The sequence below is a fragment of the Phoenix dactylifera genome, chromosome 3 (assembly GCF_009389715.1).
Source record: "Phoenix dactylifera cultivar Barhee BC4 chromosome 3, palm_55x_up_171113_PBpolish2nd_filt_p, whole genome shotgun sequence".
NCBI lineage: Eukaryota > Viridiplantae > Streptophyta > Magnoliopsida > Arecales > Arecaceae > Phoenix > Phoenix dactylifera.
The window spans coordinates 13,324,859-13,348,192 of NC_052394.1; the positions used below are offsets into that span (position 1 = coordinate 13,324,859).

The 23,334-nt window shown below is 37.5% G+C and overlaps 1 protein-coding gene across 2 annotated transcripts; it reads left to right on the plus strand.

Moving 5' to 3' along the window:
* The first annotated feature begins 772 nt into the window (after positions 1 to 772).
* LOC103708013 (basic helix-loop-helix protein A) lies at positions 773 to 22,661 on the plus strand. 2 transcript variants are annotated; one of them, XM_008792765.3, is made up of 9 exons: positions 773 to 1,134; positions 1,247 to 1,501; positions 13,148 to 13,244; positions 13,487 to 13,504; positions 13,630 to 13,686; positions 14,671 to 15,265; positions 15,703 to 16,115; positions 20,937 to 21,419; positions 22,245 to 22,661. In XM_008792765.3, the coding sequence occupies exons 1-9, from the start codon at positions 1,031 to 1,033 to the stop codon at positions 22,320 to 22,322; spliced, it is 2,100 nt and encodes a 699-aa protein (XP_008790987.1). In that variant the 5' UTR covers positions 773 to 1,030; the 3' UTR covers positions 22,323 to 22,661. The 2 variants fall into 2 exon arrangements, with proteins under 2 accessions (XP_008790987.1, XP_008790988.1); XM_008792766.3 differs by having other exon boundaries at positions 13,490 to 13,504.
* Positions 22,662 to 23,334: the final 673 nt, after the last annotated feature.

A 23,334-nucleotide genomic window follows, 5' to 3' on the forward strand; every position in this document is an offset into this window, starting at 1 on the left:
AAAAAAGTCCGACCAACATATGACAAAGAGTGTAAAAAAATATAATAAATTTATCTCATTCTATCTTTAAACTCATTATTAAAAAATTTTACGTGTTGGACTCACCCATTCAATAAAAAGTCCGACCTACATATGACAAAGAGCGTAAAAAATATAATAAATTTATCTCATTCACTCTTTAAACCTATTATTAAAAAAATTTACGTGTTGGACTCACCCATTAAAAGAAAATCCGACCCACATATGACAAAGAGTGTAAAAAAATATAATAAATTTATCTCATTCACTCTTTAAACCTATTATTAAAAAATTTTACGTGTTGGACTCACCCATTAAAAAAAAAGTCCGACCCACATATGACAAAGAGTGTAAAAAAATATAATATATTTATCTCATTCACTCTTTAAATCTATTATTAAAAAATTTTACGTGTTGGACTCACCCATTAAAAAAAAGTCCGACCCACATATGACAAAGAGTGAAAAAAAATATAATAAATTTATCACATTCTATCATGCCTGATTGGGGCACAAAATCTACCCCAACCTAATGCCACTACTGGTGTCCTTTTTTGATGCTCTCCTCTCCTTTAAGGAAACACTGAAATTTTTCCATGGTTTCCATATCCTTGCCTTTGGGCAAGCACTAGCTAGGCGTTGAGCACCGCCCGTTCCCACGTGACCGACCGAGCAGGTTAGAACTGTCTGGTAGAGCGACCGGTCAAAACCAAAACCCAACCCCATAACCTCACTTAAAACCACTCTCCCTTCCCCCTCCCTTCCCTTCTCAACGTCAATCCCCACCAACACCAAACAGTCCATTTCCCTTCTTCTCCGCATTGAGAGAAGGCTGCGGACATCTTGCCATCTAATTCATCCCATGTCTTCTCTCTGGGAAAGCAAGAGAAAGATGTATGAGGTTTCATAGGAGGAGGAAAGAAGAAGAAGAAGAAGCAAAAGAAGATCATAGCTTTAGTTGTTGCTGGCTGAGAGAGAGAGAGGGAGAGAGAGATAATTAGGAAGAGGAGATCATGGTTGCACCTCAAAGCAGCAAGCTTCAAGAGACTTTGCAGCTGGTGGTGCAGAGCGTTGGGTGGACTTACAGCCTCTTCTGGCAGCTATGCCCTCAACAAGGGTAACCACGCTAACAAGATTCTAATAAATGATCCTAAATTTAACTCTAGTATGATCACTATTGCTGCTGCTGCTGCTAATACTCCAGCTTGGTGGTCTTGGAATTAATTAAGGATTTTGGTCTGGGGAGAGGGGTATTACAATGGGGCGATAAAGACCAGGAAGACGGTGCAACCGGTGGAGGTGAGCACGGAGGAGGCATCGCTTCAGAGGAGCCAGCAGCTGAGGGAGCTCTACGAGTCGCTGTCGGCTGGGGAGGCCAACCAGCCGGCCCGCCGGCCCTGCGCCGCTCTCTCCCCGGAGGATCTTACCGAGTCCGAGTGGTTCTACCTCATGTGCATCTCCTTCTCCTTCCCCCCTGGCGTCGGGTATGTACATGTTCACACTTTCTTTTTCTTCTTCTTCTCCGAAAAGCAGTACATTAATCTCAGAGTTCTCATAATTATCCTGCAACTGCATGTTTGTGTATATGTTGGTACTCCGCAAAGGTTGATGAATTCGCTTGCATCTGTTAGTCTTTTTGGTGGATAGCACTTGCACACATTAGTTAGAATGAGAACTTCCATTGTATTAATTTGCAGAAGGAAAAAGCTTGAGCTATATGTGCACTTATTTGCCCGTATACTGAAATAGAGCTCTATATATGATGGGTATATACGTGAGATTGCCTTAGAATACATATCTCTGGACTCTGGTACAACCACCATATGTAATTAAAGCAGTGTTAACTGGTAAAAAAAATTCGTGAGTAAAAGTTAGTTAATAGGAATTAAAACATCATCTAGTTCGTAGCGGATGTAACTCTTTGAAAGTACGTAAGTTGATTTATTTAAGAATCATCTGCTCAAATAATTCACGGTCAGTTATTGATAAGTTCTCAAAATTACCTGAACTAGAAGTTCTAGTGAAAGAGAGATGTTTCTACCTACTTTTAAGTCAATATATATGTCATCAATTTCCCAAGTTAGTTGCTAAACTTTTGGTAATGGACAGGCACGATCATCATTATAGTTAAAAATAGTTAACTGGGTTATTCTCTGCAATCCTTGGAAGAGGAATGGGCATTTAGTATTTGTCCCTATCCAAATGCCTGCATGGAAATATAGCCACGGGTCATTTAGATCTGCCATCTATTCTTTTCCCATAAAAGAGCCATCTCAAAGTGTCACCTCTCTTACCATTGATGGAGGGATGTGTAAGTATGTGTGAAAGCTGTAACTGACCTAGGAGAAAGAGGGGACAGTATGCGAGCATTAGGTGAGGATTGCCACTTGTATTTAGTTCATCCCATGCATATCTAGATGGGGAGAGAAAAAATTTCATACGCATGTAAGATCTTAAGGCCAAGGGTAAGTTGTCCCTATCAGAATATTGTATTATGACATCAAATTTATTAGTTTGGGATGATTTGATGCACAGGCAAGAGATTTTTGGTGGACAATTTGAGTTGATAATAGCACACATCTAATATGATACCTTTGCTTTTTTTTGGAAAAAAATGCTTAATAGAGGAGAGATCAGCTAGCGGGTAGTGGCATTTGCATCTTGAGCTCTACATGCTTGACCTAGATATAAATGAAAGAAGGGAGCTAAATAAATAATTTGATTACCATGTTGAATGAATTAAAAAAAGTTGTTCTACAAATAAGAGATGTTTAAGGAAGATTAATGTATAAAATGACATTATAGATGAATGGGAAAACGGGAGCAATTAAACATAGTGTAAAGATAATTATTATATTGAGATGATGATGAAACTTGTTATGGAGAAGTAAACTTGTTCATGGGTCGGGTTGGGTTTTGTCCAAAGGTCAGTACAATTTACTTGGACTTGGGCGCGGACCTCCTTGGCTTTTGTACCTATCTACTCGGAGCAAGCTCGACTCTTACTCGGGCTACGAGGTTCGGATTGGATCTTGGACTTCACAACATTTTCTTAGTTTTCATAAATATTTTACAAAATACTTCAAATATCATAAAAATAATAAATATAAAGAACTAAATATTTCCAACAACCTACAGCATTTCGGTTATTCTCTTAAGTTCACATATCAAGAGCAATTTTCAATTAAATCTAGAAATACATCAAACGTAAACCGAGCTTTATATAATCTCCTGCTTGAATCCAGCCTGTTTTCCAAGCCCAGCCCTGTCTGCCGGGCCTAAGACCTTCGGCAGGGATGACAATACTTTGTAGGCCCAAAAAATGAAGTGGACCAAATCTTGCCAATAAATCATAATCATGAGGGCTACTTTGATCTAAAATCAATGCATGCTACAAGCCACAACAGAGCAGTTTGGATTGCCATTGGGCCATGAACTGAAATTGATGGGAGTTGCATGGAAGGAAGATTCCTCATTGTCTCCAACCATCAAATATTCTCCTTCATAAACCCTCCAATCGGCTAGCAAAAACAAGAAAAGCTGTAAAACAAATTTCAAGTGAGAAGATTTTTTTGAAGAAAATTCTATTGTTCCATTCCTTCGATATACACAAAAATATGGTTAGCTTCACCTTATCACATCCTTTTTTTTAATGTCCTGTGGTATTAGATGTAGCAATGAAGCTGGCTTATCTTGTATTCTGAATCTTATCTTCAATTTGTTCCAAACAGTTGAAAAAATTGTATGGTTGTCTACTTCGGATAATTACGGAAGTTGCACCCTCCTTGAGCAACCCATGCTTCCTTCGCCATCACCTCCTTAATCTGTCGTTAAAGCTGGCCATATAAAGATCTTCACCTTCTTTGTGCCTTCCAAACAATGAAATACAAAGGACATAACCTTTCTTTTGGGTCTGACAATTATTTTTGTGATTGGATTTGGACTATTAGCCTGGCAAAGATGTCATATCTTAAATCGGAGGTGTATGTGAAGACCTACGTAGGCATATGTTTAGTCCCGCATCGGTTATATGCCAAGAAAATCTTGGATATTATATAGGGCCAATGAACTTAAATAACGTCTTCTTACTAGCTCTCTTTTTTTTTCTTTTTTTTTCTTTTTTTTTTTTTTTTAAGGCTAAGGTTTTGGGTCATTGCATAAGGCTGGTTAGCCTCAAAGCTATTTCAAAGGCAAGAAAATAAATGACTTAGAAAGTAATCGACCTCAAAATCTTCAGAAGAATGTAAGAGGTTCTAAAAGATTCTAGGGTTTATGAGATGGAATTGTCTAAAAACACAGGATCTTGTATTGACGATGTAGGTAAAGAGGTAAGAGTCTCTTATGCTACCAACAGTAGCACGACGAAAATAAATTACATATATAAAAGAAAATTAAATAACATATATGAAAGCAATATAAGACGATAAAATAAAATTTTAATATTTTCTAAAAGAAATATAGGTATAACTAAAAATGTGGCACCTCCAATATTTACAAAGTCTAAATAGAGGACTTCTAATTTTATATCAATATCTTCTCCCAGTGTCAAACCAAAGGACTTATGAGACTCGGTTGTGCTTTATTATATGCTTTTGGATCCATATAGTCGACCCATTGAAGCACTCGAATTCTTGCGATCGTTACTTAATTGATTGATTGATACCTTTCTATTAGACTGCAGTGATACGCTGTCTAGGGGTCTCCTTGTGATTGGGCAACTGCAACAAAAAGTAAGACAAGGATTACGACTTCAAGGGTAGTTGGTATTTCAAAATTCAAAGGGATATTAATTATGCATACAAATAGATTTGCAATTGACACTTACTCGGGAGAGGCGAGGAGGAAGGTAATGCTGCCACTATTTCTCCACTTGATAAAACCCTTAATGATATTATAAGGTAGGTTGATATATGACCATCCTAGATGCAATAATCCTGGACTAAATGAATGGGGTGTTAAGCTTGTGTCTACCGTCTACTCTTCTGAAGTTCCGATTAGAGATTAGTCTCACGCAATAGGAAGAGTGAAAGTGGATTGGATGATATCCATCTTAATCCGTTTTCATATCCGAATTTATTCAGATATTGATAGAAATTTGAGCAACCGACTAATATCTTTATTTGTCAAAAAAAACTATCCTATCCGTATCCGAATATCGATTCTATTTATAAGCCTACTTAATTTTATATAACACTCATATTTTTAAGAAAAATGAATGACCATATTAACATGTTATTAACTTGATTTATCATCCATATAGTAATATCTTTATTTCTATGATCATAAAGTTTAATTATCCGATTTATATCTAGCATTTATATTCATATTTTTGGTGTCCAATTTGTATCCGTATCTATTTAAAACAAATATAGATTTGAATTTTTGCATCTGACTAACATCCATATCCATATCTGTATTCGTCTAACAAAATAAATATAGATATAGATATGCTAGTATCCGATCTGATCCGATTTCAGTCCTACAAAATGGTGGCATCCATCGTCGGTTAATTGGTTTGAAATAAATGGTGTCATCCCACCAATCCAAGCTTCTTGATCTAATTTTATTCATATGACATAGGGGATGTTGTGGCCAACTAGATAGTTGAGTGATATTCTTGGATTAGAAGTTTGACTCTTAGATTGTAGATTGATAGTGTGATTGACATGACATTCTATCTATGCTCTATTTCAGTCTATTAGAAAATTTTAAAAATAATATTTGTATAACCATAGAAAATGCTCAACTTTTGGAACTCTTTCAATTATTTTCTAAGCTTTGTTAAAAAAAAAATAACATCCTTCTAAAGAGATAATTATAATTTATAATGAAGCTAGAATTTTTTTTTTGTCTAAATTTAACTCTTTCACTTTAAAACTCCATGTGTGACCCGAACCTAACCAGATCCGATCTGAACCCGACTTAGAGCTAGATTTTGTGGGCTGGGATCGGATTATATATGGACCTGATTGAATCCAAATTATCCGTTTGATCAAAATTTTAGCCGTAAATCCAACTTGACCAGACCCAATCTTCCATTGGGTTGGGTCTGGGTCCAATATTAAGACCCGAACAAGAGATCAAATTGGGTTGGGGTCGCTCATGATCCGGTCCAGCCGAACCTATCTGCACCCCTAATGAAAGATCATAAAGGAAAGGAAAGAAATAACACCTTAACAAGAATCTTGAATTGCCAACTAGATCAAGTGTTTAACCCACCTTTATCCACCCTATATGGCGACAGCACTTTCCTTCTACTCTAGAGTATCCCTCATACTTCTTCACCTTTCCATATTTTTCTCAAGCCATTGGTAGATGCCTAGCACTTGGATAGTGGTAGCCAGAGTCCTAGATAAGGCTAGTATGCTCAAATTGCAAACACAACTAAGCGAATTGACAACCAGATCGATTTATACTGGTGACCAGATTTCTATTGCCAGTTGATCCTGCTGGCAAGCCGTCTCCCACCAATTTCTATTGGCCATTTATCTAATTTTTTGTAGATATTAGGGTGTTATTGGAGTCTCAACTTTTCCAAAAGGTAGAGGTTGGAAGATTTTGTTGGTAATAGGTGGCAAGGGATTTGCCTTCAATTTAAGTAGGTGGCAAGAATCTTGGCACCAGTATAACCAGTTGTTGATAAACAGTATCAACAGCTGCAAGGAACCTGCTGATTTGGACATCTTAACTTCCCCTGGGGTCTTCATAACAGAGGACTGCAATTGAGATGAAGAGTTTCTACTCTAGGTATAGGAGTGCCGTATGATACAACATTTGGTCATCTTGGGAAAGCACCAAAAATTCCAAACTCCTGGGCATTGTCTATTAATTACACAAGAAAATTTTAAGAAAAAAAAAATCTCAAAAGGGAATTATATTGCCTGATGACTGAAACATGCAATCGTTAAAAACAAGGAAAATTAGCAATTTAGAAGCTATTTCTCGACCTATATAGATCATTGATTATTGCAGGAAGATAGTTTAAATGCCTTTTTCTGTTCCTTTTGAAAGAGTAAGCCTGTGGTGTCATATTGCTTTGTTTCCTCGTTAATTAACTTCTGAAACAATTGATTACGTTGGCTTCAATATTTTTGCATGGCAACACAGCAACCTTCCAAATGATTTGATCTCTAGAAGCTTGGTAACAATAGGCATTAAGATTCAGATAGCAGATGGTTAGCCTTCTGATCGAGGGCTGCTCCTAGACGAATATCCTCATATTTGACGACACTGTAGGCTGCTGCCCATCGATGGTTCTGGCCTCCCAAATGGGAACAGTACAATAAATGCACAATAGCGGCCTCCCATATGCCCGTGGCAGTAATTGACGTGCATTAATCGCCTTCCAACGATCATTAAGAGAGCACATGGCACTTCTTTTCTGCTTGCTTCAACTAGCACCGAGGTAAAGTACCTCAAAACATACTGAGGTTAAGTACTTCTGTCTACTTGAGGTCAAATTGATAAATATACTCCACATTGTCACCCAAAAGAACTAGCCGGATAAATCGATTGCGGAGAAAAAAAAAATTTTTAAATCTGTACAACTTGAATCCCTCAAAACATAATTAGAAGAAGATAGAAGAATTATGAAAGTAGAGTTTAAGTTCCATTTTCTTTCATTGATGATTCCATACTTCTTGAATTGAGGTACATAGCTCCTGTTTATAATACTAACAAAGTTCTCCTTTTCACAATTTGGGTTGAACTTTTCTTCTAGTTCGAATAGGACTGCATACCCTAAAATAAATATGACTAATAGAAATATTCTGAAAAAAGCTAAAATTTAGAAATGTTTTAGAAAAAACTAAAGTTCTTGAGAAGGTAGATCTTGATTTTTTACATTAATTATGCCTTCTGTTGCTTCACTTAATTCTTCTCGGATAGAGAGGTACTCCCAGTCAGAGTCTTATCTGAAAAGGAAACTTTTAATTTGACCGGCCTGTTTCAAGGCCCAAATGATTGAATTTCAGCCTGATTTAATTTTTTAGGTCTTGAAAAGATACCCATTTTTTTTTAAAAAAAGATCATCTTAATTGGACATCGTATAACCAAGTTATGGTCTCCGAAAGTTTGGCCTGCATCTCAGCTTCCTAATGTGGCGGATCTCACTTCTAAATCCTATCCAGCCCTGCTCGTAGTGGTCAAAATATTCTACAACGAGTTTGAGGATCCTTTTAGATTAGGGCTTCCCCTATTTATGGAATTTAGCTTCTGCTAAATCAAAACTAAAGGTGGGGAAACACTTGCTTCTCCTTCTCACAGTTGAACCACTTAGGTTCACTTGGAGATGTTTTCTAGCTTGACTCTTCTTTAATGTCGAGTCTAAGGGATTCACTTGCTCTGCTCCTACATCTGGACTTCGTGGTAGAGATGCTTTTTGCTGTCATTCTTCGTCGATGATGACCACAATGACTCCTCAATCTAGATCTTGATAGATCGATCAATGGAATTGAGGAATGAGAGCTTGGCCTCTCATATGTAGTATCGGGTTCTCGTACCATTATTACAAACTTGTTGCAAGCATTAACAAGTTGCTTTACTTGGGCAGCAGCTACAAAATCAATGTTACCCTGTGCTTTGAAGGCTTTGATCATGAACTCCTTCCTATCTTTCATGAGATAACATTTCTTCAGATGTTGATAGAAAACTGCATCTCAATCCCAAAGGTACGAGCTCTTAAGGATAACCTGACAAATATTCAAAAAAACTACTTAACAAGTTACCTCGACAATATATCTCTTGGTTATGACGAATTTGAAGGTGCATTGCTTGCTCTTCAATTCGACATCCTTTTGAATCCAACCAAGAGGGTAAGGACGTGGATGAGGCTTGGTTTTCAACCCTAGATTCTAAATGATATTTTCAAAAATGAGATTCTTCTGGCTTCCGAAATCTACAATAGCCTTAATCATGCTCTACTTCACCTAGATCTTCAAGTAGAAGAGTTCCTCTCGCACTTCTAGATCTATTTCAGTTGTTGTCTCGGGTGTCCTGACCATCAAACTCAATTTAGAGTTTGCTTGCTCAAGTTCGGGCAGATCCTCAACTTCTATACCGTCTTTTCCTTCTTTTTGGAATCCTCATCCTTCTATGTCTTCCTCTTTGGCCGTAGCATGGGGTGAAGTTTCAAATACTTCTCCTTGGTGTGTCCATGGAGGTTATAATGATTGCAGAAATTTTTTTGAGTCTTGTTGGCTTGCTTCTTGCCCTTCTCCTCCTTCTAGATTAATTTTTTACTGGCTTTCTTCAACTTGTCGCCCTTTTTATCTTCTCTAGGCTAATTCTTCTCTTCAATCCCCATAGCCTTTACGCTGGCTTCGCTGATGTCTTCAACTTTGAAGAGTTTCATCTCCTTTCAGATGCTCTCATGGAGACATCCGATGTATTTTATGAAAATTGCATGATTGTCAATACAGATTCCGAAGGAGAATGCTTGCTTGTGGAACTTGTTGGTGTAGTCCTAGATAGACTGATCATACTTCTACCGTAAGTACTGCCACTTGATCCACTGATCGTCCCCATGGCTAATTGGATAGAACTGCTTCTTGATTAGGCTCTTGAATTTATTCAATGTCAGATTTGAAATATCGTTGTTCCTTATGTACGAATTCAACCAAGTGAGAGCATAGCTAGAAAGCTTAAGATGGGCAAAAGCTACTTTTGGACACTGAGGTATCCATAGATAGTAAAGTATGTCTCTAGCTAGACAACCAGTTATCTAGCTTTTCTATATCAACAACCCCGCCATATACAGGAATCTCAATTCGAGCCTCAACTTTAAATAGTTGAAGAGAGAGATTTTTCATACCTGTAGATTGCTCATCCTCATCCTTCTCGTTGGATGGTAGATCTTCATCTTGAGTTGTAGGAGGCAGCTTCACAACAGGAGTTGTTAGTGCTCATGCTGAAAGTACCGCCAATTTGGAGATGATTTCGATGAGTTGGGCAAGATGTCCCTTCGTCTTATCATCCATCGAGGAAGAAGTAGCAGCCATACCCATCTTTGTCCTTCGATGTACTTGAAACATAGATAGTCTTTCTCTTGATTGCTTATATTGCTCATGTGTCTAGACTATGAACAAAAGCCCCCACAAATATAGAGGACCAAGAGCTCTGATACCAACTTGATCCGATCGGGGAGAATGAAGATTTTCTTCAACCTACTCAACTCGAATCACTTAAAAAAAAACTAGAAGAAGATAGAAGAATCGCAAAAGTAGAGCTTAAGTCTCCTTTTCTTTCATTGATGATTCCACACATCTTAAAGTGAGGTATATAGCCACTAATTATAATACTAGCAAGGTTTCTCCTTTTACAATTTAGGTTGGACTTCTCTTTCAATTAGAATAGGACTAGGTATCCTAAAATAAATATGACTAATAGAAATATTCTAGAAAGAGCTAAATTTTACAAATATTCTAGAATAACTAAAATTCTTGAGAAGGTTTATTTTGATTTCTACATTAACTCTGTCTCCTATTGCTTCACCTGATTTTTCTCGAATAGAGAGTTATTTCCGGTCAAAGTCTTACTCAAAAAGAAAAACTTTTGGTTCGATTAGCCCGTTTCGAGACCTAAATGATAGAATTTCACCATGCTTTAACCTTCTAGTTATAGATCTCGAAAAGCTATCCAATTTTTTTTTAAAAAAAGGTTCATCTTAATTGGGTATTATATGACCAAGTCATGGCTTTCGAAAGTTTTGCCTGCGACTCAGCTACCTATTGTGGTGGATCTGGCTCCTGAACCCTATCCAGGTGTCTTTGATCATATATAAGTATCCAATATCTATCCAATACATAGCTAATGTGGAACTAAACATATGCCCATATGAGCCCTAACATACTTCTTTTGTTTAAAACCTAGCATCCTCGTCAGGCTAAGAGTTCAAATCCATGCAAATTCATTCACAAGTACCATAAATCTAATTACAAACACCATGATTAGCCTGTGGTCAGCTTCAATGTGCCTGTGTTGCGGTATCCTCTAGTCCATAAGGGTTGGGTTCTCTTTGATACAGTTTGTAACAACTTAAGACCTCACCTAAAAAGGCCAGCTAGAAGGTATAATTTGGATTTCTTAGTCCTGTATAAGTACCCAAAATTTATCCAGTGCATAGCCGATGTGAGACTAAATATATATCTGCATGAGACCTTACATACTTCTCCTATTTAAGGTTTGGCATCTTCGTAAGACTAAGGATCCTAATCCATTCACACACCACGATCAGTTGATCAAGTATGGTTTCTTATTAGAAGTGGGACTAAGGCAAAGAGATTAATACCTTAAAAAAGAGCTGGCTACATTTGTTGGGGTTCAAGGACACGACAGCTTAAGCGGGATCCGTTGCATTACATCTCGTTTCATACACATAGAGCAGAATGGGTTAATCTGGCAATAACATTGGTACTTCTCCAGGTTAAATTGCTATTGGAGGAGGAATTTAATCTTGAATTATTTTAAACCATTTTTTTCCTGAGAGGAATAAATATTCTAAATCTCGGCTGAGCGTAATGCGGCTCTAATCTCATAATCATAGGAACTGCCTCAAGTAGTTACCTGTCACCAATATTTCACATGAATTTCTTTTGATGTTAACACTGTTTTCAAAGAGAAATCAATGTTGTTCTCTGTGCCTCTTTGTTCTTCCTTTTGTGCTTCCGGAAGTTATTCCTGTCACCTTCCTTCTATTTTCTAAACCTTTTCATATTTAAGAGTGCAAGATATTTAATTGATGATCAATGTGACTTCACTATTTTTTCAGCAGTTGGTTAGTAAAATTATGGTTGATGCTAGGAATTTACTGAACATGAATTCCTAAAGATGTATTAACAGACAGAAAGAAAAGGAAGAGAGGAAAAGGAAAATAACCTGGTCATATGCAGGGCCTGCAGGGGTATTTAACATATTTGGTGAAGAGAGGTGTTCAGGTTTGAATAGAATATGAGATGGTTAGTTAATCTATTGATTATATTTTTTTCCTTTACATGGTGGTCCAATTCTCTCAAATTTTTTGATAAAGCTCTGGTTAGGGAACCAAAGAAAATACAAGATTTTCTATACTACATAATACAAAGATATCAACAAAAAAACCGAAGTCAGGTCTACCTTCATTTGCCAATTGTTAGATATAGTTTTACATGTCCTCTCATATCTTCTTATTTATACTATTTTAAAAATTAAACTTTAGTATGAGGTTGTTAGAATATAAGATAGTTATGTTATTTTCATTCTTATATTACTAAATTGTTTTATTGCTGCTATGTTAAGATTATGGTCTTAGCAGCCCTCTTGACATGCTGCCCTGCTACACAAAAATCTTGGCTCCAACTTGGATTCACTTTGAGAGGAAGCAAACCTCCCAATATTTCTTCAAGGGGGATCAATCCCCTTAGTAATCCAAAGAATAATATAAATAATGTGGTCTGAATTCACCTCTCCTTCATAGCCATCACCAGTCACAGTAGCATGTACAACCACTACTTGGCTAAAAGTCATTAGGTTAGCTAATGACATAATATTCTGTAGAAATGGGTGCAGCCACCAGGGATAAATTTAAAACTACGAAACGAACAAAGACATGTAGATAAAAGATAAACCTTCAGACATATTTTTTCTTTACATCAACTAGTATGTCTTCAATTTTTTTTTGGAAGAAGCTATAATTTCTTTAACAACATTCGACATAGTTTCATGATAGTTATTTTCCTATAATATCATGCAAAGTACTGCAAGAACAGGGAAAAAGTAGTTTAGTGGGAAAATGAAGCTAGCAATGTTCATGACAGTAACTACATAGATAACCATAACCATTTAGTTACAGATAGTTTGCTCATTGCTCATTCCTGGGGCTTTCATAAAATTGTTTACTATTGTGAAATCTATGGCAGCAATAAAAACCTTATGGAAGTCAAGTTTAAAAGAACCACTCCTGCTACTGCAAGCCAATCTAGCATAAGTTAACACTGGAGGGAAGGGAAAAGAACAAAATGAACATTAGTGTGAAGGAGAAAAGGAAAAAAAATGGATACGAACAAGACATTTTCAAATCAACGAATTACATTCTGTTCAGATACATGTCTGCACGCATGCGCTAACAATATCCAGCAATAAACTTTGTGATGCAGCTTACCAGGAAAGGCATTTGCCAGGCGAAGGCATGTCTGGCTCACACGAGCAAATGAAGCTGACAGCAAAATGTTCTCCAGAGCCATCCTTGCAAAGGTGTTTCCTTATACCATCTACCTTGTTTGGGTTCATAAAGATTGAGCTGCATCTGCTCCAGATGAAATGCTGCAATCTTCAGTACCTGTTTTCAATTCTGTTGGGCATGATCTATTATGATATCTTACTTTTCTTGTCTTTTGTCTATCTTCATACATTTCACCAACTGACACAATGGATTCGTCTTTTGTTATATTTTCTTAAACATTCTGCATGATGCATTACAATGCCGATGCTCTCAGCAGGGTGCTCGCATTCAGGTTTGTCCTCTTTCCCATATCAACAACAGTTTTTCCTTCAAAAACTTAAGGAAACCAAGCGGCAATCTTGATTTTTGCAGTTATACTATCCCAAGTTCTCATCTTATGGTTTTGCTGCTTTGCAGACGCTGGTGTGCATTCCACTCATGGATGGTGTCCTTGAACTTGGCACCACAGAAAAGGTTAGTACAGAACTTCCAGCCTGAAGCTAATTAAGCATCCAATATGATCAAGGATTATATCTAGAAACACCTATACTGACCAACTACAATGACTATTACAATTAGTATCGCATCAATGTTAGACACAACAAAGCAATAGCTAAATAGCGGCAGTACTGCTGCTCGGGATAATGGTATCAAATATTGCTCAGGGATAGATCATAAAGTGGGTTGGATCAAATAGGATCAGGGATTGGATTACAAATTGTAAAATTTCACCTGATTTCTTTCAATTTTTAAAAAGTATCTGAAAGATATAAAATTGAAATATAAGTCAAATACATAGTAAATGAATAAAGAATAAAAAAGCATACATACAAAATGTCTAGTTCTCACCAACATGAGCCCATATATAGCATGTCTAATAGAATAAACATTGTCTTTGATTCTTCAATATATTTATGTACTACCTTTATATTTAATTATTATTTTAGCTAGAATGTTGCAGGAAAAAGAGAAGGATAGATTTTTATTGTATTGTTGAAAATATGAAAATTTGTCTCTTATTTATAACTACATAAACTTCAATAGCAAGCTTGTGCTAACCTTTCTAATGCATAAATATGATTAAATATTTCATAATATGGAACTAGATCCTAATTTCTCAACCAACCTTTATCTAAAATAAACATTTAGGGCCACTTTAATAGATCTACGTCATGAATAGTAAGATTTTAACAACAAAGGATAGTATCATATCTTCACAAGTTGCATGTGAGATGCAGCCATGCAAGCTTGCATTAATGTATCCTGCAAGTGGATAAGTCTCTACGCTTTGATGCTAGACTAAAATTTTTTTTCTTGATTTGTCAAGCATGCATCTAATAAAAAGGATCATTTAGGAGGACATGCATTTTATCACGTTACTTATAGACATCAAATGAAAGAAACTAATAATAGTTTTGTAAATTCCTAAGTCCTAACTATACATTACGATTTTAACAGGTTGAAGAAGATATCGGGTTAATTCAGCATGCAAAGAGTTTTTTTGTGGACCATCAAGACATACACGCCAAGCCTGCCCTTTCAGAGTACTCAACCTCTAACCCCACTTCATGTACCGAGCAGCAACTTTTACAGACTCAAGCAATCATTCATCAAATGAGTGTGGATCCGCATGGTTCCAATCAAGAAGAAGAAGAAGAAGAAGAAGAAGAGGATGATGAAGCTGATAATGATGAAGATATTGATCATGATGATGCTGATGACGATGGTGATGAAGTCGAGGTTGATTCAGGTTCAGAGGCTGAGACTGGGAGATATAATGCTGGGATTTCAACCCAAATAATCCCACCCAACTTGGAAGCGGCTGAGAAAGCAATTCCTGCAACCGAGCCAAGTGAGTTGATGCAGCTTGAGATGTCAGAAGATATCAGATTGGGCTCCCCTGATGAGTGCTCCAACAACTTGGACACAGAGCTACAAGTGCTTGCAGTGTGTCACAACAGAGACCAATATAACCAGCAACGACGTGATGACTCGTACCAAACTTGGAATTTTCTACATGATGATCCCTGCGATGGGTTCCCACTATCATCAGGTATCCTGAAATCTAAGATTCAAATTTAATCGTTGACGACCAAATATTAGGCATTTACTTCCTGCACTCATCCACAAGGCACAAAACTCATACAAAATGTATGGAGGATTGAACAATTCCAGGTGTACTAAAGAAATCAAAGACCGCAGCCAAGAAACTAACAATTCATCCTATGGCAGAAATCTAGGATTGCAACCACAAAGTGAAAAAAAAAAAGCAGTGTTTCTATAATTCTACTCTTAGCTACAACACTTACAGTCATATGCTTTGTGTACATAATAAAATTTCTTAACCATTCTTTAATAAGATAGATAACCTAAACTATAAAAAAATGACACATAGATAACCTAAACCATAAACAGATAGAACACTTGATCTTTAAAATTCAGCATAAGGCATATAAAACTTCTTACTAAAATCTGTTGATTTTACTCCAGCAACTCAAATCCAAGATTTGTCTCCAGAGGATGCCCACTATTCTGAGACAGTTTCCACTATCCTACAGAACAACTTGAGCCGATGGGTGGATTCAAACTATATGGGTTACCTTCCTCATCCTCAACAATCATCATTCTCTAAATGGAACTCCAGAAGAGATCATCACCTTAATGTGATATGTGAAGGAACTCCTCAGTGGCTGCTTAAAAATATCTTATTCAATATTCCTAATCTTCATTGCAAGTACAAGGATGAAAACTCACCTAAGTCAAGAGATGGAGAAGGCGGCATCAGGAAAGGTACGCCTCAGGAAGAATTAAGTGCGAACCATGTTCTTGCAGAGCGTCGGAGAAGAGAGAAGCTGAATGAGAGGTTCATCATCCTACGTTCATTAGTCCCATTTGTGACCAAGGTATGTGTTCTTTACTGTCAGTTCCATCATGCTAATTAGCCAAAATAAGCTGTACTATTACAAGTTCTTGGTAGGAACCAGACATGCTGATACACATTCATGCAGTCACTCAGTTGACTAACTGATCCACAATCACACTGTCCCTATGAATTGACAAACGGAACATAAATCCACTTTTGATTCTAGATGCATGATATCCTCTAAACAAACAGAACATAAATGCCCACTTGTATGGATTGCTGGCTCAAATTCACTAAATCAGTTAAAGTTTATCATAAGGATTATAACTGAGTCCTACGGTCATGGAAGTCAACTTAATGTAATGCTGCATGCACCATCAAAGTTGATGTTTCATTAAATTCAGAAGGAACCATTACATATAGGAGAAGAGCAATTCATCGTTACTGATGGTACCCATTTATGAAGAACTAATGTCTTGTTTCACAGTTCAAAGAAAAATTATGCTACCGAGTCATAGCCAAGACTTAAGACATAAGTTTCCCCCCTTAAAGCAATGTTTTTTTCCTCATAGATTTTATCCCTTCCAATCTTTCATAAAAGTTATGGCAATATGCCCACATATTTTGCCAATATCAATGAGCAACAAGCATTCTAGCATTAAGGGATCCAGGGTAAACATTTAATATGTGTCCATTAAGGAATATGAAGTAAGTAAGTTGACTTGAGATATATCATATGTTAGTATATCCATTAAGAGCAAGGTCTGCCGTACCGGTACCAGTTGGCGTACCGGTCGCCTACTGGACCGGTACGGTTCGGTTCATATTGGAACCGGTCCGGTACGAACCGGTAAGCTTTTTTTTTTATCTTACGGTTTTCGCGTCCCCGCGCGGCCGTCCGCGCGCGGGATAAATGCCACAGAGTGGCATTAACGAGCCCTCGTGGTAGCGCGGACGGGAGAAACGCCCGCGCGGCGCTTCACAGCTCGTGGAACCGCGCAGCATGCGGTTCCCTAATGCCCAGAACCGCGTGCAGCCACTCTGTGGCATTAATAAGCCCGCATGGGCGCACGGGGGCACTTTCCCAGCCCCTCGGGTAGGCTGGGAAAGCGCAGGCGGGAGAAACGCTCTCGCGTCGTTTCACGGCGCGGGGAATCACGCACGATTCCCAGAACCGCGCGGGGCAGGGAAACGAGCGCCCGCGCACGGGGTCACGGCCCCACGCCTGTGCTTGCGCTCTGCCCCGCGCGTGGGGCGCTCTGCCCGAGCGCGTGGCCGAAAGGGCCACGCACGCTTTCAAAAAAAAAATGTACCGCATGCGTACCGGTCGAGATCGGTCCAAAAACAGCTGAAACCAGTTTTCACGCTGTCCGGATACCGGTTCCAGGCCGGACCGGTCCGTACCAAGCCGAACCGGCCGGTACGGTCCGGTTCGGTTCAGCAGACTATGATTAAGAGAGTAGGCAGGACAAGTAAATTAATGCAAGTGAAAAGTTTCAAATATCTTTAAGTTGATAGCAACTGTATTTGTTATATGGTTACCACCCAAATATATTTAAATTTAAGGTGGTGATGAATGGAAGAACTAAAAATTGCCAACCCCCTACAATATTGAATATATGTCAAAGCTGATTGCAAATTGCAGGGGTAAACCTCTGTGGTAGTAAAGAGCAATATTTCAGATCTGGCTTCGTAAAGATGGCTCTAAGCTTTTTGATATTTCTTGTAGTCAAAAGTAGTGATATGTGATATCTAATTATTGCAACTTAAGCTAAATTCCATGGTTCTCATCTGGGGAGTTTGTCCACATTACACGTCAATTAGGGGATAACATTGGTTAAGAATCCTTCAACTACAACTCAAGGGTCATACAAGGAACCTGGTCCCATAACTTATGCTAATGTGACATTTCCAGTAAAACCCAATTCTTGTGTTTAAGCTTGCTATCAGTTGTACAAAAGCATCGATGAAGAGGCCTATGATCAATTAGAGTCCAAAATGCTCCAATGCCTTCTGGGTGCTTTAAAAGTTTAATATAGTTTGTGAGTTGAATTGCATAAGAAACTACGTAAAGTCTATCTAAAACCATGCTTGTTTTGATTTTTGAGCTAGCTAATATGATTATTGACAACATCTACTCCACTTATCGGACGGAAGACGGCAGCCAAAAGCTTCTATATAAGTTCCCTGCAAATGGAATAGCTAGTGATCTTAGAAATATGTAGGAAAAATTTCAGAACTAAGACAAGAATTTGATAGGGATCCCTCTTTTAAGGCCACCATCGTAAAGAAGAAGAAGAATGTCAGATTTGAGGACAACGTAATGATGTAAACATTTTGAAATATTACATTGACTAATACCATTATGCAGATGGCATGTCACAACAGCAGTTTCATGGAAACCATTGCTGAGGTATTAAATACAATCTGAATTTATTGAAATTGGTGCAATTTGTTTTAAACTCAAATGAGGATCATTCTTTGTTAGTGTAGAGGCCAATTTGGGCCCAATCTAACACCCATATGAGCATCCCAATGGCCTTTGGATTAGGCCTCTAGAGACAAGATGTGGCTTGTTTCAAAAGAATCCGGGCTTACTCAAGATAAAAGAAGATAAGAAATCTCTCCTAACTTGGATGACAATAGAGTGCTCCAAGTATACAAATAAGGGGAAGAAGACTCTTGACTACCTACTTGTTTCACCTCTCTCCCTCTGCGTTATCTTTCTTCCATTCTCTCTTAGCTTTCCTGCTAGAATCTATTAGGTTTTGAAGCATGGAATTCACTAGGGAGAGCCTTTGAACAACGAAGACACTCAAGCAATTGTAAAGCAAGCAACAGTCAATAGTCCACAGCTTTAGATCCAAGGCTTCACCATCATGTTTAAACGCATCATTATTCACACACTATGGTGGAATTTTCATTGAAATTAAATTGTCACACTCTAAACACCTTATAAATCTGCTCAAATTCCAGACAGCTGATTAATGTCTTACATTAGGCTTTTATAGGCAACAAATGTTGTGGGTACATTTGACATTCTGTTATTTAGAGCTGAACCTTGTCATGGTGACATATCTAAAAGAATTCTAGAAGCATCGTATCGGGCACTAATATTTTAATATCTTGATCTTTTCTCGCTCATCTAGTGCTAGAGAAGGTTATTGTGTGGAGATCTTACCTTGCTTTGGTGATATGTCATCAATTCCATAGGAATAGTGGGTGCACACAAATAGAAATGAGGTTACATAGAAAACAAGTCATTCAAATCATAGATAAATGAATGATTAGTTGCCTAAGATGGCAACTATTAAAGAAAAAAATATCCCAAAATGAGGCAACTAGTACAACTAAACATATCGAGCAAATCATATTAACTCAAAACTAGTAAAAGGAGTTTGAAAGATATTTCTACATATGTACAAGGTTGAAGAATGCGAGCTACCATATTGCTCACAAAGTAATTAAGGATCACATCTCCATAGATCAATATATCTTGAATTTAGTAATTGCGGATGTCTATATATTTAATCTTTCGATGACACTTAGGGTCCTGTACAATTTTTGGAGTACCAATTCGTATTAATCCATAGCAAGCACATTGCACCGCATCAATAAGGAACTAGTATTTCATACACTCCTCAATACAATATTGTAACAAAGTAATTATGGTCGCCTTTGTTGTGCCAGAACTAAATAGCATATCATGTGTCAATATGGTAGGTACTAGCACCCAAGTTTGTCATACCAAACCATACCACCTGTATTGGGCGTACCACCTTGTACTAGTCATATTGCACTATATCGATAGTGAATCGATACTTAATATGGGGGCACAAAGAGTGTTGATACCATGAATCAACCTATGTCGACACTACACTAAATGGTATTGGTGTAGGTACGGAAAACAATACTGCAAACCATGTCTTGAACTATATTATACCACTCTCAACCACTAAGAGTATTGGTATCGGTACTTCAATCTTGGAGTTCAAACCCAACCAATGGACCGATCCGGTAAAGTCTCTTGGTGGTTGTACCAAAAGATAGGTGCAAATCCTGCCTTGACCAACGGCCAAGGGAAATGTTGGAGGCTATCCCCCATTAGGTAATCCATTGCCTACAAGCTCTTCCACAAGGGGAAAAAAGAAAACAGAAAACTTTAAAATGAAACCTAGAAGAGTTAAAATTTACAGTCTATGGATTAGTTAACTTTGTTAAAGCCTGATATATATTGTTGACTTATTCCTTAACACATTAAGTGTTTTTAAGGTCTAGCGGTTAGCTAATAAACTTTTCTATTTGCTTGTACTGTTACTCAATGCACATGAATTTGTATTTTGCACATTTTCTGTTGAAAAGAAAATGATACCAAAATGCAAGATTTAAAGAAAACAAAAATTAGGGAAAAAAAGCCACTGATATTGTCATAATCAGCAGCATGAATGATCATAGTGGAGCATTAGTGCAGAGAAAAGATCACTTACCACAATTTTGCGTGAAGAACTTGTAGAAGAAGTTCTCAAAAAAAAAAAAAAAGACTTCTGGAGAAGCTATTGTCATCAAAAGAAGATCCAGATTACAGTTAGGACGCCAAAGGGAAAATTTTCTACTTGCATAAACCTCATGAACATATGTAGAAACTTATGTGAGAATAATTTGCTTAGACACACATCTAGACTTACAAACCACTAACTTTCAGAGTAGACCTCATCTTAATAGCTCATGCTATACATTTCATGGAAAGAACGAACTCTAAATCTGCAAATAACACTAAAAACCAATGATAAAGCCAATTGGAAAAAAGAAACTTGCAGAAATCTCAACCATACCTGCAATCTAAATTTTCTGATGTCTGCAGATGGATAAGGCTTCAATCTTAGGGGATACAATTGAGTATGTGAAGCAACTCAGGAGGCGCATACAAGATCTTGAATCAAGAAACAAGCTGATGGAAAGTGAGCGGAGGTTCAAAGCAACAGAAATCCAGAAGCCAGGCAAATTAGAAGGCCAAAGTGTCAAAAAAAGCGGCAGCTCCCCCCAAAGCAGTACAGTGAATCACATCTTCAGCAGCCAAAACAGGGTTGCTTCTTCGGATAAGAGGAAGATAAGAGTGCTAGAAGGGGGCAAGGGGACAGGTAAGCCCTCCAAAGCTGTGGAAGCTCCGAGTACCAATGTCGAGGTCTCCATAATTGAAAGCGATGCTCTCCTAGAGTTGCAGTGCCCTTACAGAGATGGACTACTGCTTAAAATCATGCAAACACTTCATGAGCTCCGACTAGAGATTACTTCGATACAGTCATCATCGGCTAACAATACATTTACAGCAGAACTGCGGGCTAAGGTAGGGAGAATCACCACCTTTGATGGCACCTTCATTTTTGAACAGTATTGCCACTTAAGAAAACTATTAATGAAACATAGGATTAACAAATTGAAACCTAACCTATAAACATGAACTAGAGAACAAACTATGCATTTTGCTCGAAAAATACAAAAGAACTTATCATTCTTTAAGTTGTCAAGCAATAATATGTCACATGTGTTGGCTTGGCATCATAAATTCTAATGTCACCTAGTGCATGAACAACAGATATGTGACCTTGCCTTGTTACACAAGCATGTGTTGATAACAAAGATTTAGCCATGTCTGTAAGACCAAAACCCAGAATCATATTTGCTGCAAGCAATCAACCGATACCACAGCGTCGAATACTAGTACCCGCTAGCAGAAACATGCACTGATTTGCTTTTGATGATGCTACTGTTAAGCTAGATGCCTAGTCCTTAAAACCTGAACTTAAACCATCACAGGCAGGTCCAAGAGTAGTATAGTCGCTCAGTATTGCAGTTGACATCCTTTCACTATTGAACTACTGATTTCTTCTATCAAGATTCAAGAGAAAGTATTAAATCTAGAATGGATTCCTGTACTGATAACTTTAAAGCTAGGTGGCTCTTTGACCTCATCCTAACTATCTATCTGAAAGAGAAATCATCTCAACTCTTCAAATATTCTATGCTAAAGGATTCCCCCCTCCCATTCAGACTATGAGTACTCCAGTACAACAAATACGCATAATTTTAAATCTGCCGTGGAGTGCTACATAATCAATCATATTAAGATTACTTCAATTTTACTTACATTGTTTCTTCATCTTCTTTTCAGGTGAAAGAGATCCGTGGAAAGAGAGCCAGCATTGTCGAAGTAAAAAAAGCAATTCACCGCATATTCTCGCAATATTAATTTCTAAAAGTAACACTTACAAGATGTATAAATAATCTGGTAGAAAATTAAGTTCACTTATTTATGATCCTGTACGTGTAATGTCAATGACTACCGTAGATACAGAGTTCTTATGGCAGGCTAAGGATATATGTATTCCACCACAACAAGAGTAAAGATGTCATCAGGTCACTGTTGACAGTTTTCATGACTTCGTTTGACCTTTAAGATGGTTTGGCAAAAGAAGGCCAAAGTTTATGGGAAACATCGTCATTGTAGATCTCCCTGAAATCTGTTGATCTCCTGACTGTACTGCAAGGTTTGAAAACGTTCAATGTCAGCCCCCATTACTATTCTTAATTTTGTTGTTTCTTCATCTTCTTAGGTATCATGCCTTTATCTGCAAGATCTTCAGCCAACCATCCCCTTCTTCCATGAACAAAAAGAAACCATTTCCATCATTTCTTTCAATTGTCCAACCCTGATCATCAAGTAGAAAATTCTCAGCATATGCTACTTTGGTTTCATAAGATCTTAGCACTAATGTTTTTCTTCTGAGATATTCTTACCCAAATCTGTACCACATACTACTTTATGACTCGTTACTTGAGAAATTACACAACTAGAGATTAACTCCGATCTATCTAGAATCTTTAAGGAGCCCTGACTATCTTGATAATTCACCTTCCAGTTTGTAGGAATGCCACTCTATACCTCCTTTTTTTTTGTAGGGTTGACATAATTTCAGTTATAGCAAAAATGTTAAGGACTTCAAAAGTCAGCAAATTTGTTGACCATACATAATCGATAATGGACTATAATACTCTGAAATTTCTTTTATGATCTGAGAAATGGTAAAGTAAGCTTTGCTCACAACAAGCTTACACAAGTGAAAGAAAGTCATCAAATCCCAAAAAAAATTTTAAGATGGCATTTTAGTTTCCTGTCACAAGAGAGCATTGCCACAGCAGCACATTGGAACAACTTTATGCAAGTGAAAAACAATATTTCTCTTTCCTAAAATAGATTTTTT

Bases quoted from the DNA above. Each gene is read 5' to 3' on its own strand.
- LOC103708013 (XM_008792765.3), top strand. From the start codon at position 1,031: ATGGTTGCACCTCAAAGCAGCAAGCTTCAAGAGACTTTGCAGCTGGTG. The intron at 16,116-20,936 runs GTATGTGTTCTT...TGATGTCTGCAG, and splicing joins TAGTCCCATTTGTGACCAAG to ATGGATAAGGCTTCAATCTT. The intron at 21,420-22,244 runs GTAGGGAGAATC...TCTTCTTTTCAG, and splicing joins CAGCAGAACTGCGGGCTAAG to GTGAAAGAGATCCGTGGAAA.